Source organism: Chiloscyllium punctatum, chromosome 7 (assembly GCF_047496795.1).
Source record: "Chiloscyllium punctatum isolate Juve2018m chromosome 7, sChiPun1.3, whole genome shotgun sequence".
Classification (NCBI taxonomy): Eukaryota; Metazoa; Chordata; class Chondrichthyes; order Orectolobiformes; family Hemiscylliidae; genus Chiloscyllium; species Chiloscyllium punctatum.
The window spans coordinates 59,848,896-59,863,773 of NC_092745.1; the positions used below are offsets into that span (position 1 = coordinate 59,848,896).

Consider the following 14,878-nt stretch of genomic DNA (forward strand, 5'->3'; position numbering starts at 1 on the left):
AAAATCTTGTGATTAAACCTAGTCTCTGACCATGCTGAGTATGTTCTGATTTTATGGACATTTATTAGATTTCTCCTGACATGGTATGAAATCTTCCTAGAGTCTCCAATTTCTGAGCTACCCAACAGCTTCAGGCAAACAGGTGAGTGGCAAGTTTACCTCAACCCTTCACCAATGCTTTCTTCAAGGTAGCTCCCAGAAGACACCTAAACAAAAAAACGACCGATTAAAAACAAGAAATTCCAGATAGTCATCTAGTCAGTGGGAGAATTTTCCTTGAAATACAATTAATCTTTGGGAGTTCAATCAACATACTTGCTTCAAAGGCTTAGACCCTCCATGAATATTCTGCACCAATGATTTTCAACATTTCATTGATGAATATAGTAAACAGGCACGGTGAAGAAATAGATTTTGATCTAAGCAATAAGAATGCCATTTCTACGATCATGTATGCTCACCAATAATACAAGTGACACTGATCTCTCATTGTTCGATCTGAGTTACTTTAAACACTCAATTGTTAATTATTTACAAACCCTGATTTATAGAGTTGAATTATGTTGCAAAAGAGAAACAAGATCATGACAAATGACTAAGTGAAAAAGTGTGAAGGACCAATGAAAATGAAGTTTTACGGGAATTATTGAAATAAAGAAAAACAAAGTTAAGGCCGAGTGGCATTTATGGAGCACTTTTCATGATCAGCAGACATCCCAAAGCACTTTCCAGACAGTCAATAACTTTTGAAATCACTGCTGCAGTAGAGGAAATTGGCCAAATGATCAAATAAGTTAAGCAGAAGTCAGAAAACGCTAAAACCCAGCAAGTGTCAGAATGAGAAAGGATGTCAACATCTCAGGTGGAGATCCTTCAGTACTACCATAAGGAAGGAAAACATATGCATTTGTAAAGCACTTTCAACAACATTAGTATATCCCGAAGTGTATTAAAGTCAATAGAGTATACTTTGAAAAGAACCTTCATTGGGGCCTGTAAATCTGTAATTAGACTTTAAGGTGAATACGTACATCAGGCAATACTTTCAACCAACAGGCGCTTGTCAAGCTGACTGGTGTAAAATCTCTGCCGTTCGGAAAGTATGAAATGAACTGGTGCTCAGACTAAGATTCTCAATTCCTGCTGCTGGTTTCAAAGTCTGTTGAAAGTGAGTAGGGATGTATTAGATTGGTGCAAGCAGCTGTGAACATGCCTCGCGCTGTGGACTCCTAGCAATGCCAACCAAATGGTTGAGACATGCGACTGGTCAGGCTGCGATAACGGCGTGGCAGTAGCTGTACATCCAAACTCAGAAAACGGGTGTTTAAAATTACACTGTCTGACTCAGAGACACAAAGCTGCATTGTGTAACCAGGTACACACTAAAATATCAAGTTCCAATAAGTTTGTGACAATTGTGGAGGGAAACCTGAGTTTCTATAACTATACGACTACTTTATTATCTTGTCCTCAGGAACCACAAATCAGGCCAAGTCACACCGAGACAAGCCTTCCTATGATCTTCACCTAAAAAGAACCTGCTGTCATTACATGAATATGGTTGCTGAGTCAAAGTGTAGGTTAAGAATATCATTAAGACTGGGCTGCATTTTATGGCTCATTTTAATGCATTGGTAGACATAGCGGCAATGCTGTCCACTTGCTCCATCGAGGAGTCATCATTAAGCTTGCTTCCAAGTTAACTGAAACCTTTAAGTGGACAATTAACGCATAACTAAGTGCTGCATCCTGCTCCCAGTGGAATTTAACTAGTGGTGAGAGGGTCCATACCATGCACCTGGGTTGACAGGGGTTGGGGAGGGAATGGCGGTGGCAGAGGGATGCTGGAAGTCTGAAATCAAAGCAGAAAATTCTATAAATAAACAGTAGAAAGAAAGAGAGAGAGAGAGAGACAGACAGACAGACAGAAGCTCATACATAAAGGGTTATGATCCTGAAACATCACTTCTTTTCCTGTCTTAAAAACTGCTTCCAGACTATTCAAACAAGTAATTGCAATACATGGCAACTTGATGATAGCCACAAAAAGCTATACAAGTCTCATTTCAGATTACTACTTTAATTTTTTTTCAAAATGGTTTTAGGGAATTTCAAATTTTATACAAACACAAACCAAAGATACCCATTCAATATACCCCGATAAAAACAAAATGAACACAATCAACAGCCCCAATGATTGACAAAAGTTAAATAAATTACAAATAAGCAAGTACACAGGGTTTACCAGGTATTGACTTTGAGAAACTTCTAGCTTATTTCAGCACAAAAATATTTAATTAGTTTTAAAAATGAAAAGTAGTAAACATTTTTAGTGTCTTTTGTTCCATTATAAAACCTTTGGCTATTTTCAGGAAATAATCCTCCGGGTGCACAAAAGTCAGATTTTTCATTTGATCTTTACTGCAGATCCAAAATGTACATTTTACACTACACTGAATCGCAGCAGTTTTTCTTTAATTATTCCTTATTCCAAGGTGCCCCATCTCCTTGAAGATACTGAGGAATGTTTCACTGGCACCTTGTGCAAGCCACCATTCCTCACGTATCAGCCTAAAGGTGGCAGCCATTTTAGCAGACAGATTCTTCTCTTACACTGCATGTTTCCATTACTTGTGCCTGAATAAAATCAGGTACAGGAATAAAAGAGTTGATTTGTTCCCTGTCTCACAATGCAGGGGCACAAAGTTTATTGTTTCCAGCTCAATGGGCTTAATGCATCATGTCATTATTCCTCAACTGGTTCTCACCCTAGCTTCCATTTTTTTAAAAAAAACATGCCATTTGTAAAAAGGAAATACTTTAGACTATAACATAAGAACGCTACTCTTTTGAAAAGAAACAATTAATGTAAAGGTCAAATACAGAAGAGAGAATCAGAATCCACTTACAACAGAGAAGACTCTACATATGGTAGACATGAAAAGCAGATGCCAGCAGAAATGAGCATTTTCCTCAAAATTTCCCAATTTTATAAATACATTCTCTCATATAAACATATATGCAAATAAGGTTTTACTGTACAGAAAATGCAAAATGCATCAAGGTGAAAATATTTCCTACTTGCATTTTATATCTACATTACCCAAGTTTATCCAGGAAACAGATTGATAAATAAATACCATTTTTAAATACCCCAGTAGCTCTCTGTAAAATGTTAAACTGTGGCGCACTCAGGTAAGTTTATTTACAAACTCTATAAATATAGCTTTGAAGAGGCTATGCTTACAAGGGCGACACCACAATTATGTACAAACTTTAAGAATTTGAATTTAACTCTTTCAGTCAAGGCCTTGTTTTCCAAGAATGGGTACAGTGTACCATCAGAGCAAGAAAACATCCAATTAACTTTTGTTTCTATATAAAGTGTAAAAGGTCTGGCTAATATAAAAATATGTATCTTTTGGATGTTACAAATTTTCCCAATTGGGTGATTGCATGTCCAGTCTTGATCATCCCAGCTGCTGCACCATCCACTTGAGGAGCCTACAGGGCGAGTGAATGTGAGCAACACAGCACGCCTCAGGGTAATCCATCATCCTCCATACTGAGTGCAACTCGCTGTCAATAAAAAAAAAGACACTTTTCTTGAAAAGGAAATGTAAAATCATGTTTTAAAAAAGGTGCAGAATAGACTAGCAACAGTCATAGACTGTTGTTGTTCCAGTGAGCACAAACTCTACCAGCTTATTTTACTTTTACATTGCGTAAATATCGCGGAAAAGCATATGAAGATAATTTAAAAGTTTCTTCATGGAGCTTCCTGTAATCCACTCCAACTGCATTTGATGTACAAGGATAAAAGAGCAAAACAAACTCTGACAGAAATTTGATTAGGTATTACTTAATTTTGCAACAGCTCTACAATTGAAACTGTAACCACCTTATTAGGTAATTCATTTCAAATCCTAACTATTTGTTGCATTAAAAGGTTTGTCCTCATGTCACCGCTTCTGCCAAGCACATTAAAAGCCTTTGCTTAATAGTTACCCTTCTGTCATCGGAAACAAGTTCCTCTTTATTTGCTCTAATTAAATCTTTCATAATGTTGATTATCTCTATCAAATTTCTTCTTAGCCTTCTTTGCTTGAAGGAGAACAATCACCAGTCTACGCATGGAACAGTGATCCTTTATCTGTGGAATTATTCCAGTAAACCGTTTCTGTACTTTCTCCAAAAGCTTCACACCCTTCTTAAGTTGAGGTGCTCAGCATTTGACTCAGTATTCCAGCGGGGGTTGAACTAGTATTTTATAGAGGATCTGTACGCTTCCTAGTTTCTGTACTCTACTATTTATAAAGCCCTGGATTCCTTATTCTTTAGCAAATTCTTTGTGGACCTGTGTTGCCACTTTTAAAAATTTGCGCACAAACGTCTCCAGGTCTCTCTGCTGTTACAAACCCTTTAAAATTGTACCATTTGACATGGACTGCCTTGCACTTCTCATCAATCTACGTTAACTGTCATCTGTCATATGTCTAACCTTGATGCCTATTGTAATCTGCCTCACTTTTACCAATATTTCCAAGTCTTCTGCAATTTTGAAACTGCAGCCAGCAACAATCCTACCTTGCCCCAATGCAGAGCCCAAATCATTAAAGTAGATCAAATAGAGCAGTGGTTCTTGTACAACTGGAGTGGCAAGATGTCAAGTCCCTAGGTCTTGATGAACTTCACCCTATAATTTCTCAAAATGATGATAATTGGTGCCTTGGTTTTATTTTACCAAGACTTATTTGATTCGGGAACATCCAATTAGACTGGAAGATAGCAAGTGTAACTCCTTTATTCAAAAAGGAGAGGAGGCAGAAAGCAGGAAACATCAGGCCAGTTAGCTTAACATCTGTCGTAGGGAAAATGTTATGAACTCTTGTTAAAGAAATCACACCAGTGCATTTGAATAAATTCAAAGTGTTCAGGTAGAGTCGACATGATTTTGCAGTAGGAAAATGATTGTTGACCAATCTACTGGAGTTCTTTGAGGTAACATGCTTTGCACCCAAGGAACTCAGTAGATGTACAGTACTTAGATTTCCAGAAGACATTTGATAAGGTGTTACAACTAAGGTTACTGCAGAAATTAAAAGCTTGTAGTCTAAGGGTTGCACTGAATGGCTTTTACTGCTACATGCACTTGAATGTGTGCAGTGAAAAATGTGTAATGTCATCTCTTGGTGCCATCCTAGGTACAGAATTGAAATAGTTTTTTAAAAAGAATAACATGGGAATACAGAGTTTAAAATGTCCAGAATGAGAATAAAAAGTTTATTTAAAGTACTCAAGTTGTAGTCTTTTTTCATGGAGTCTGTGCGCACCGGGCTTCTGAATGCGAGGCCATGCTGCCTCCCCGCACTGGCCTCTGTTTAGGTTTAGTCTCCCGTGGCCAACCTGGGCCTTGTCTGTTCCTGCTCAGGACTCTGGCTGTGTCTCTGCCCCCAGCCCGGGCCCGCACTCGCTCTGCCCCCAGCCCGGGCCCGCACTCGCTCTGCCCCCAGCCCGGGCCCGCACTCGCTCTGCCCCCAGCCCGGGCCCGCACTCGCTCTGCCCCCAGCCCGGGCCCGCACTCGCTCTGCCCCCAGCCCGCTCCACAGTCACTCTGCTGCCATGACTTCCTGCCAGGACCCAGCCTGTGTGGGATGCTCTCAGACTCCATTCTCCATCCCTGCCATGTAGGGTACTTTATGAAGTTAAAAGTTGGGTGGAAGAAAAACTGCAGCAAGAGGAAAAAAGGAAAGGGAGCTGGCAAGCAGCGGAGCTCTGGCTGGAGCATCTCACTACATGGATAGAGGATTGACTGGCTAACAGGAACAGAGAGTCAGCGTAAATGGGTGCATCTCACTTTGGGACATATGATGAGTGGGACAATGTGTCATACGGTCAGTTCTGGGACTTTTGTTTAGAATATATATGATGATGGTAGCCATGCTGTGGAGGTGCCGGTGTTGGTCTATGTCTTATGAACCCACCCCACTCGTTACCTGATGAAGGAGCTGCGCTTTGAAAGCTAACACTTTCCAAATCAACCTGTTGGACTATAACCTGGTGCTGTGCGATTTTTAACTAAATAAATAACTTAGTTGAAGGGACCAAAGGAATGGTTGGCAAAATTTATGGTAATTTCGCAAAGTTGAGTAGGAAGGTACATTGGGAAAAGCATACAAGGAGGTTACAAGAATATATAGTTAGGGCAAATGAGTGGGTAAAGATGTGACAAACAGGGTCTAATGAGGGCCAAAATGGGAAATTGCCCAAAGAAGAATAAAAAAGAAATACCTGTATTATCTAAGTTGTGAGAGACTGCAGAGCTCTGAGATGCAATGGGATTGGTATGTCCTGGGGGTGGGGGGAGATAATCACAAAAAGGTGGGACAGCAGATACAGTAAGTAATTAGTAAAACTAGCAGAATGTTATTGTATCACATTGGGAATGGAATACACATGTAGTTTTAGCAACACTAAAGTTTTGCTTTAGTGAGACAGCATACGGGGAAGACCACACCTGGAATATTGGTCACCTTATATAAAGAAGGTTGCAAATTTCCTGGAAGCTGTTCAAAGAAGGTTTACTAGACTAATACCTAGAATGGGGAAGATTGTCTTCTGAAGAAAGGTTGGAGAGGCTTGGCTTGTATTGCTGAAGTTTAGAAGAGCAAGAGATTTTGAAGGGCAATGACAATAACCTGATGTTGTGTGATTTTTAACTTTGTCCACCACAGTCCAACGCCGGCTCTTCCACATCAGTCTGCCCTCAGTTAGACTCTGGCTTGCAGAAAACATGTGCTCTAACTGCAGGACTTAGTGATGTGATAAATCTGTTCAGGGCAATTCCTGACAGGAGTGGAAACACTTACTGCGGGATAAACGTGGCCAATCTGTCCATTTCTCCCAATGTGAGTCTCCTCCACTTCCTCTTCTTCTGTCGTTTTCCTGTAGACTGGGTTATCAAAGTTCATACTCTTTGTGTTTTTCTTTCTCCAGTTCCTCCAGATCAAGCCGCCTCCCAGGCACACCAAACTAATGATAACTTGAAAGAATAAAAACAAACTTGTTCAATGAATTAAGGGATACCCATGTGTTAAAACCATTTAGCAACGAATAGACAGTAGTGATTCTTGTCCTTCCTTTGATAAACTGCACAAATGATTACTTCAGAGATAAGAATTTAATGTGGAGTTGATCAGCCAGTGCTAATGGTGGGGTAGGAAAAGAAAATACACTTTGAATCTAGATTGCATTACTGCAATTAATAATAACTTAGGATAACTCATGATAAAATCAAGTTTATATATAAAATTGATTCAGGCAAGGGTCTTGTATTGCTGCCTAAAGGCCAGAAGGCCTGGGTTCAGTAACCCCTGTTCTGAAGGGGTATCCCAACATGTCGGAACAGGTTGACTAAAAATAATTCCAGGCCTGCAGTCGCAGCCAGGTGGTAAAGACTTGAAAGTCTTCTTGCATGGGTTCCAATCCTGCTTTTTATAATACCTACTGGTCAGCCAGAGGTGGATGGATTTTTTGCCAGAGGAGCTCAGACTTTTCACTTGAAGCTCCTCTACTTGGGAACTATGCCTGTGGAATCTGGCTGGGTGAACGGGCAGGAATGGGATGCAGAGTCACCACTTATTTTTGTGCTGGACAGGTCTGCTCAGAGTGCTGTCCTACAAGGGTCAACCGCTGATCATAAACCAATGGATCACCACCATTGTGATGGGTTGCAGTTAGTCACTTTGATTCCTTCCACCAAATTATGGCACAAAGACAGAGAAGATGGTTGCCCATATTTCCCAGGAGGAAAAGGTGCGGTGGGTCGCTATTAAGATTCTAAGTCACCATGCGGGGGATGGGATGGAGGGTAACGTGATGGTGTGCCTTTACACCCAGACAGTGACCTTCCACCTTCAGACACTGTAACAATACCATTACACTGAGCCTCATCCAAAGTGGTGCACCCCAATGACATTTCTTCCACCTTGCACACGGCCTCAATTATGACATGCAGCTCCTGATCAATCTGGGCAGTGGTATTCGATATGGAGTTTCTGTTTGTTTACTGGGACCTGATCGGAAACGTGGCCACTGCAAACCCGAGTTAGAGAGTCAGAGTCATAGAGATGTACAGCACGGAAACAGAACCTTTGGTCCAACTCATCCATGCCGACTAGATATCCCAACCCAGTCTAGTCCCATCTGCCAGCACCCGGCCCATATCCCTTCAAACCCTTCCTATGCATATACCCATCCAGAGGCCTTTTAAATATTCTCCCCCCAGAGGAGAGGCTGTCGTTAAGGAGCCACAGCTCAGAAATCTGCACCTGCACCAAAATAGCTTGGAAGAGTGGATTGGTACCCCCCCAGACTCCACGGTGTGCTGGATGATACCACAACAATTGGCACTGTGGGCATAACCAGCATTTTGGTGAGGACATCCATTACCTCTAAACTGTGGTACTTGGCCCAGATGGCACTCATGACATTTAGACTGCTCAGGCGGCAGTGCATTGGATCAGGACATTGTGTAGTGGTCAATCCTCCCAATATTGTTATGTCCAGATGCATCTGCAGCAGGCAAATTGGCAAAGATGAGGCCAAGTATGTTTTTCCCTCTTGTGGGTTCCTCACCACCTGCTGCAGACCCAATCTGGTAGCGATGTCCTTCAGGATCTGACCAGATTGATCAATCGTGGTGCAGCCTAATCATGCTGATTAAAGGACATTGAGGTTCCTCACTGAGAGTACATTCTGTGCCCTTACCACATTCTGCGCCACTTCAACATGGTGTTCACCCTAGAGAATCATCGAATCATAGATTCCCTACAGTACGGAAACAGGCCCTTCGGCCCAACACGTCCACATCGACCCTCTAAAGAGAAACTCACCCAGACCCATTCCCCTATCCTATTACTCTACATTTACACCTGACTAATGCACCTAATCTACACATCCCTGAACGCTACAGGCAATTTAGCATGGCCAATTCACCTAACCAGCACATCTTTGGATTGCGGGAGGAAACCTGAGGACCCAGAGGAAACCCACACAGACAAATTCAACCTGGCCAAGTCTACTGTCAATCATCAATGAAGTGATGGAAGAAGTCATCAAAGTTTCTATCATGCAGTACTTACTTACTGACTTCAAGGTCACAGTTGATAGAGTGTAGCATCAGGGAGCCCCAGGAAAACAAGTCAAAACTCTCATCATACTGAGTACAAAGGAAGATGGATATGGTTGTTGGAAGCTTGGCAGGTCACCTTCAGGATTTCCCTTCAGGGTCTCCTAGGCCCTTCACTTCTTCATTATTAACCTATCCTCCTCACCCCCCTCCACCCCACCCTTAACCTATCCTCCACACCCCCCTCCACCCCACCCTTAACACCCCCCTCCACCCCACCCGCAACAGAAGATCAGAAGCAGGGTGTGCAGTAACAATTACACAATATTCAGAACCATTTGCAACTCCTGAGGCAGACAGTGTTCAAATTGAGCAAGGCCTGGACAACATCCAGGTTTGAGTTGAGAAGTGGCAAGTCACATTTGCACCAAGTGCAAGGCACTGGCCATTTCCAACAAGAGAAAATTGCCCCTTGACATTCAATGGTATTACCATTACTAAATATCCTACCATTAACATCCTGGGAGTTACCATTGACCAGAAACTTAACTAACCTAACCATATAAATACTGTAGTGTCAACAGCAGGTCAGAAGTCAGGAATCCTGCAGCATGTAACTTACCTCCTGCCTCCCCACAGTTGTCCACCATCTCAAGGCACAAGTCAGGAATGTGATCCCACTTGTCTAGATGGATGCAATTCCAAAAACATTCAACAAGAACGACACTGTCCATGTCAAATCAGCCCACTGGCACCATACAGGGTAAAAACAATGACTGCAGATGCTGGAAACCAGATTCTGGATTAGTGGTGCTGGAAAAGCACAGCAGTTCAGGCACCATCACTGGCACCATACATACAAACATTCATTCTTTACCACTGACGCTCAGGGGCAGCAGGGTATACTATCTACTAGATGCACAACAGAAAAGCTTCAAAGCTCCATAGACAGCACCTTCCAAAATCACAACCACTTCCATCTTGAAGGACTAGGGCATCAGATAGATGGGAACACCACCACCTGGAACTTTCCATCCAAGTCACTTTTCATCCTGACTTGAAAATATAATTGCTGTTCCTTCAACGTCATGAGGTCAAACCCTGGAACTCCTTCCATAACAGCACTGTGATGTGCCTATACAAAATGGTCTACGGTGGTTGAAGAAGGCAGCTCTTCACCACTGCCATCGGGAATGGGAAATAAATACGAGTCAGCAATGCCCACATGCTCTGGTAAAACTAAAAAGAACACCCCAGCTGAGAAGATGAAAGTGTCTCTTCCCAGTGTAGCCTGTGTGAAATTGATGTGAAATGCAGTCTGCAGGGCTTAATTCTCAAGTCAAAATTTAAAATCCTTTACCAAGAGCAGGGATGTGAACATCAGAAGTTTCAAAATTGAAGGTGTTACATTTTTCTAGGTTAACACAAAACAAATTACGTAAGTATATTATAGATGGGAGGGAAATACCAGTACAGTCACCTACCTATCGGGATAACAATTCCCACAATGGCATGAGTCGAACTCAACTTCTTTCCGTCATCAGCTGTGAAAAGATGGAAAACCACTGTTATATTCCTGTAGAAGGGTTAATACCCGAAATGTTGCCTTCGCCCCTCTCCTGATGCTGTCTAGTTTACTGTGTTCTTCCAGTCTACTTTGTCTACTTTGGATTCCAGCATCTGCAGTGTTTTCTTGTCTCTAACTACTATATTTCTAGCTGATGCTCAAATGTCAGAGTGTTCTGCTGAGAAAACAGTACACATAGGGAGCACGAGAGAGCAAGCTCAAGACTGGGTGACGGGCAGGCAGCTGCAGCTTCATTTCGCCAATATTTGCTGAGTATTTTGTCTCTGCTTTATTTTGGATAAAATCCAGATGAAGGTCTGCTCTGTAGAGAGTAGGAGAAGTGTGGAAACAGTGTCTTGGAAACACAAATGCAAGTGCTGAAATTATAAGCTTTCATAAAGAGCGCCAAAAGGTCACTACTAGGTTAACATGGGTCTGGATCCTCCAATGGGAGCTAATCTTTGCAGCGATGTAGTTTGGAGTTACCAATGGAGCAGATGTGGAAATCCCAGTGCAGCCAACTCCCCAGAAACTACCCTGAAAGTTGAAAACTCCACTGGTCATTTGGAATCCTCTGAGGAAATCCCCAACTAAGTTCGCGTGGGAGGTTTCAGAAGGTTCTAAATGATTTAGTATAATAGTTAGTCAGGATAAATGAGAGGAACTAAAACCTGCTCTAACTCCTGAATACCTATGAAACAGCATCCCGGTGTCTCTAATGACTCCCTTTCAGCAATCCCCCTACTCCACACCAACCTATGTATTCAGCTTCTGAACCTGTCACCAGAACCCAGTTGCTACTCTGGCTCCCTTAGTCACCACCTCTCAATAACTGGGGAAGGCCTTTAAATCTAATAAAGCATGAAAATGGGGTGTGATTTCAACACCAACCCACTTTGGTGCTGCCTACTCAGATTCCTGGATTATTCTAGAATGCTTCAGCTGGGAAGGTTTCTAACCTGGAAATTCGCTCAGAGAACTCTCTAAAAGTGCCTGCATGTATTTTGCTTTTGGTCTGATTAGGATTGGGAATAGGATTCTGATCCCAAGGAGAAGAGATGGCCCTCTGTTTCTCTCTCCACAGATACTGTCAGAGCTGATCAGAATTTCTAGCACTTTGTTTTTATTTTAGATTTCTATCATTCGTAGTATTTCACCCTAGAATTTTAAAATCTTAGTTCACATACACGGTAGGAATATTGAAGGAGGGAAACTGCTCACGTTTTGAAGAATGGTGGGGGAAATGGAAAAACATACGGAGAATTCAAAAATCATTTGAGGGAGGGAGAAAGTTGGGAAAGGGAGATAAATTTGCTGACATTGAGTCATTGAACGTGACAGTGGAGTGAAGACAGGGAAAAAGGGAAATGCTACCATCCCATCTGACCATAGCATCTTGAGGATTAGGGATGACCCTAATCCAAGTGATGTTGAAATATGACTAGCTTAATCCAAAAATGCAACAGAACGTCAGTCACAGCCAGCAGTCCTTAGGCACCTCTTATCCTCCTGTTCTGAGCTGCATGGTAAAGGCTGGAAGCGGTCACCTGGGAACAAATCTCCTCATTGTGTGGAGTAAATGCTGCAAGAAAACCTGGTGAGCAGCATCATCTTTTAAGACTTACCTAATAGTGAGGAACCATTCCTGTGGATTGAATTGTCTGTATCAGTGCTGCCAGGAAAGAGCTGTTGTGAATCTCCTGTAGTGACGCCGAACAGAACGGTTGCACCAGGTGTGACGGTTATATTTACTGGAACCTCGGTAGTGAAGGAAGCTGTGCCAGGCCTCGCAGTTGGTTTGCCGCTGGTTACTGAGGGGACAGTTGGAAGCTTTTCAGCTGCTTTGAAAAGGCGCAGAAACAGAGTCCAGAAACAGAAAAAAGAAACAGGGTCCAGAAACAGAAAAAAGAAACAGGGTCCAGAAACAGCAATCTGAACATTCAAAAGTTTGAAGTGACTCACGAAGGCAGCAAATCCCTTGGCTCCAGATCCAGTTTGCAGGGGCTGAGGACTATAGAGCTCAAAATGTGTTGCTGGAAAAGCGCAGCAGGTCAGGCAGCATCCAAGGAGCAGGAGAATCGATGTTTCAGGCATGAGCCCTTCTTCAGCAATCAGGAATTGATTCCAGCAGGAATTCCAGCAACACATTTTCAGCTCTGATCTCCGGCATCTGCAGTCCTCACTTTCTCCCTGAGGACTATAGAGTCATGTTTACAGTAAGGAAAGGGTGTCCTTCGACCCATTGTGTCCCCACCAGTCACTAAACATCCATCTATCCTAATCCCATTTCCCAGCACTTGGCCTTGTATGCTATAGCATTTCAATGCTCAACTAAATAATTTTTAAACGTCTTGAGGATTTCCACTCTTACCATCCTTTCAGGCACCCATAACCCTCTAAGACAGAATTGAGGAAATCATTTTTCACCCAACCTCCTGCTGCTTACCTTAAAACTGTGTCCCCTGGTTATTGACACCTCTTCTAAAATGGAAATGTTTTTCACTATCTACCCTATCTGTGCCCCTCACAACTTTGTGTACCACAATCAGATCCCCCTCTCAGCCTTCTCTGCTGTAACAAAAACAACCCGGGTCTATCTCATCTCTCTTCCCAGATCAATGACCAGGCAATCAGCTGGTAAATATCTTCTGAACTCTCTCTTCTGTAATCACATCAATCCAATAATGTGGCAACCAGAAAGCATGTTTCCAGGGTTGGTGGGTTTGAGCTATAGGGAGAGGTTGAATAGGCTGGGGCTGTTTTCCCTGGAGCATCAGAGGCTGAGGGGTGACCTTATAGAGGTTTATAAAATCACAAGGGGCATAGATAGAGTGCCTCATACCATTCAACTGTTGCTTCCTTTCCTTGTTAGTCCTCCCACAACAAATTAGCTCACACTTTAAATTCCATTTGTAATTGCTCAGCCCACCTGACCAGCCAGTGTTCATTGTACTGTAGTCTAAAGCTTTCCTCCTCACTATTTCCCATGCCACCAACGTGTATCACAAACAGATCATTCAGCTTAACTCATCCAGGCTACTAGTAATGCCTCACCAGAGTCTCTTCCTTTTTCTCCATCTAACCCAGAGGACATACATTTCTATCCTTTTTCTCCCTCTCATGCAACTATCTAACATCCCTTTAAATGCATCTTTGCCACTTGCCCAAAACATTTTTGTCTTAATTCTGTACTGGGTTTGTTAATGACTATCTTACGGTCCAAAGTTTTGATCATCCTCAGAAGTGGAAACTTCTCCTTATCTATCCTATTAAACATTTTCACAATCTTAAAAATACCTACCAGGCCACCCCTTTGACTTCATTTTTCTAGCATGTGAAGAAATGTCATCTCCAAAAAAACTGGAAAAGCAAAAATCCCCAAATGCATTAACAAATTCAAAACACACTTACTTTTATAACACTTTCTCATATCCTGCCCAAGCTTCATGTTGTCAGGACAAGCACATGTGTATTTTGGAGAATGGATGTTGATTTGGGGAGCTGACAAGCACAGGTACTGACATCCTCCATTTGGTGCAACACCATCTGCACAGAAGCTTGTAACTGTTTAAAGAAAGAAAACTTTCAGGTTCAAAATCTCGACAAACTTAAACAGAAAAAAGGTTCAATAATGAAGTACACACTGAAAGTTTAGATTACAAGCAGATTCTGACAGGAATTACCTTTGGGCTGTTTCAGTTCATGAAGAATGATGATGTCATGTAGATTGTACAGGTTATTCGCGAGCGATATCACATCTTTTCCAGTCAGCCGGTTTGCACAGTAAATAGTTTCGTGATCAATGTCAGTCCAATAAATCTTGTCCTGTAATAGCAAAACAGCACATCTTTGGACTGTGGGAGGAAACCGGAGCACCCAGAGGAAACCCACGCAGACACGGGGAGAATGTGCAAACTCCACACAGTCAGTCGCCTGAGGCAGCACGGTGGCACAGTGGTTAGCACTGCTGCCTCACAGCGCCAGAGACCCGGGTTCAATTTCTGCCTTAGGCGACTGACTGTGTGAAGTTTGCACATTCTCCCCATGTCTGCGTGGGTTTCCTCCGGGTGCTCCAGTTTCCTCCCACAGTCCAAAGATGTGCGGGTCAGGTGAATTGACCATACTAAATTGCCCGTAGTGTTAGGTAAAGGGGTAAATGTAGGGGTATGGGTGGGTTGTGC

At 42.4% G+C, this 14,878-nt stretch overlaps 1 protein-coding gene across 5 annotated transcripts in view; it reads right to left on the reverse strand.

The window, feature by feature from the left end:
- Positions 1-21: 21 nt before the first annotated feature.
- lrp8 (low density lipoprotein receptor-related protein 8, apolipoprotein e receptor) overlaps positions 22-14,878 on the reverse strand; it is a 111,741-nt gene continuing 96,884 nt past the window's right edge. For 3 of the 5 annotated variants that reach the window (XM_072573716.1, XM_072573713.1, XM_072573717.1), the window contains 6 exons: positions 14,381-14,522; positions 14,109-14,261; positions 12,323-12,538; positions 10,615-10,674; positions 6,870-7,042; positions 22-3,579 (listed from right to left, as the gene is read on the reverse strand). In XM_072573716.1, the coding sequence (XP_072429817.1) occupies positions 3,541-3,579; positions 6,870-7,042; positions 10,615-10,674; positions 12,323-12,538; positions 14,109-14,261; positions 14,381-14,522 (783 nt within the window). In that variant the 3' untranslated portion in view covers positions 22-3,540. The remainder of the gene's footprint in view (positions 3,580-6,869; positions 7,043-10,614; positions 10,675-12,322; positions 12,539-14,108; positions 14,262-14,380; positions 14,523-14,878) is intronic. The other 2 variants (XM_072573714.1, XM_072573715.1) reach the window with 2 other exon arrangements.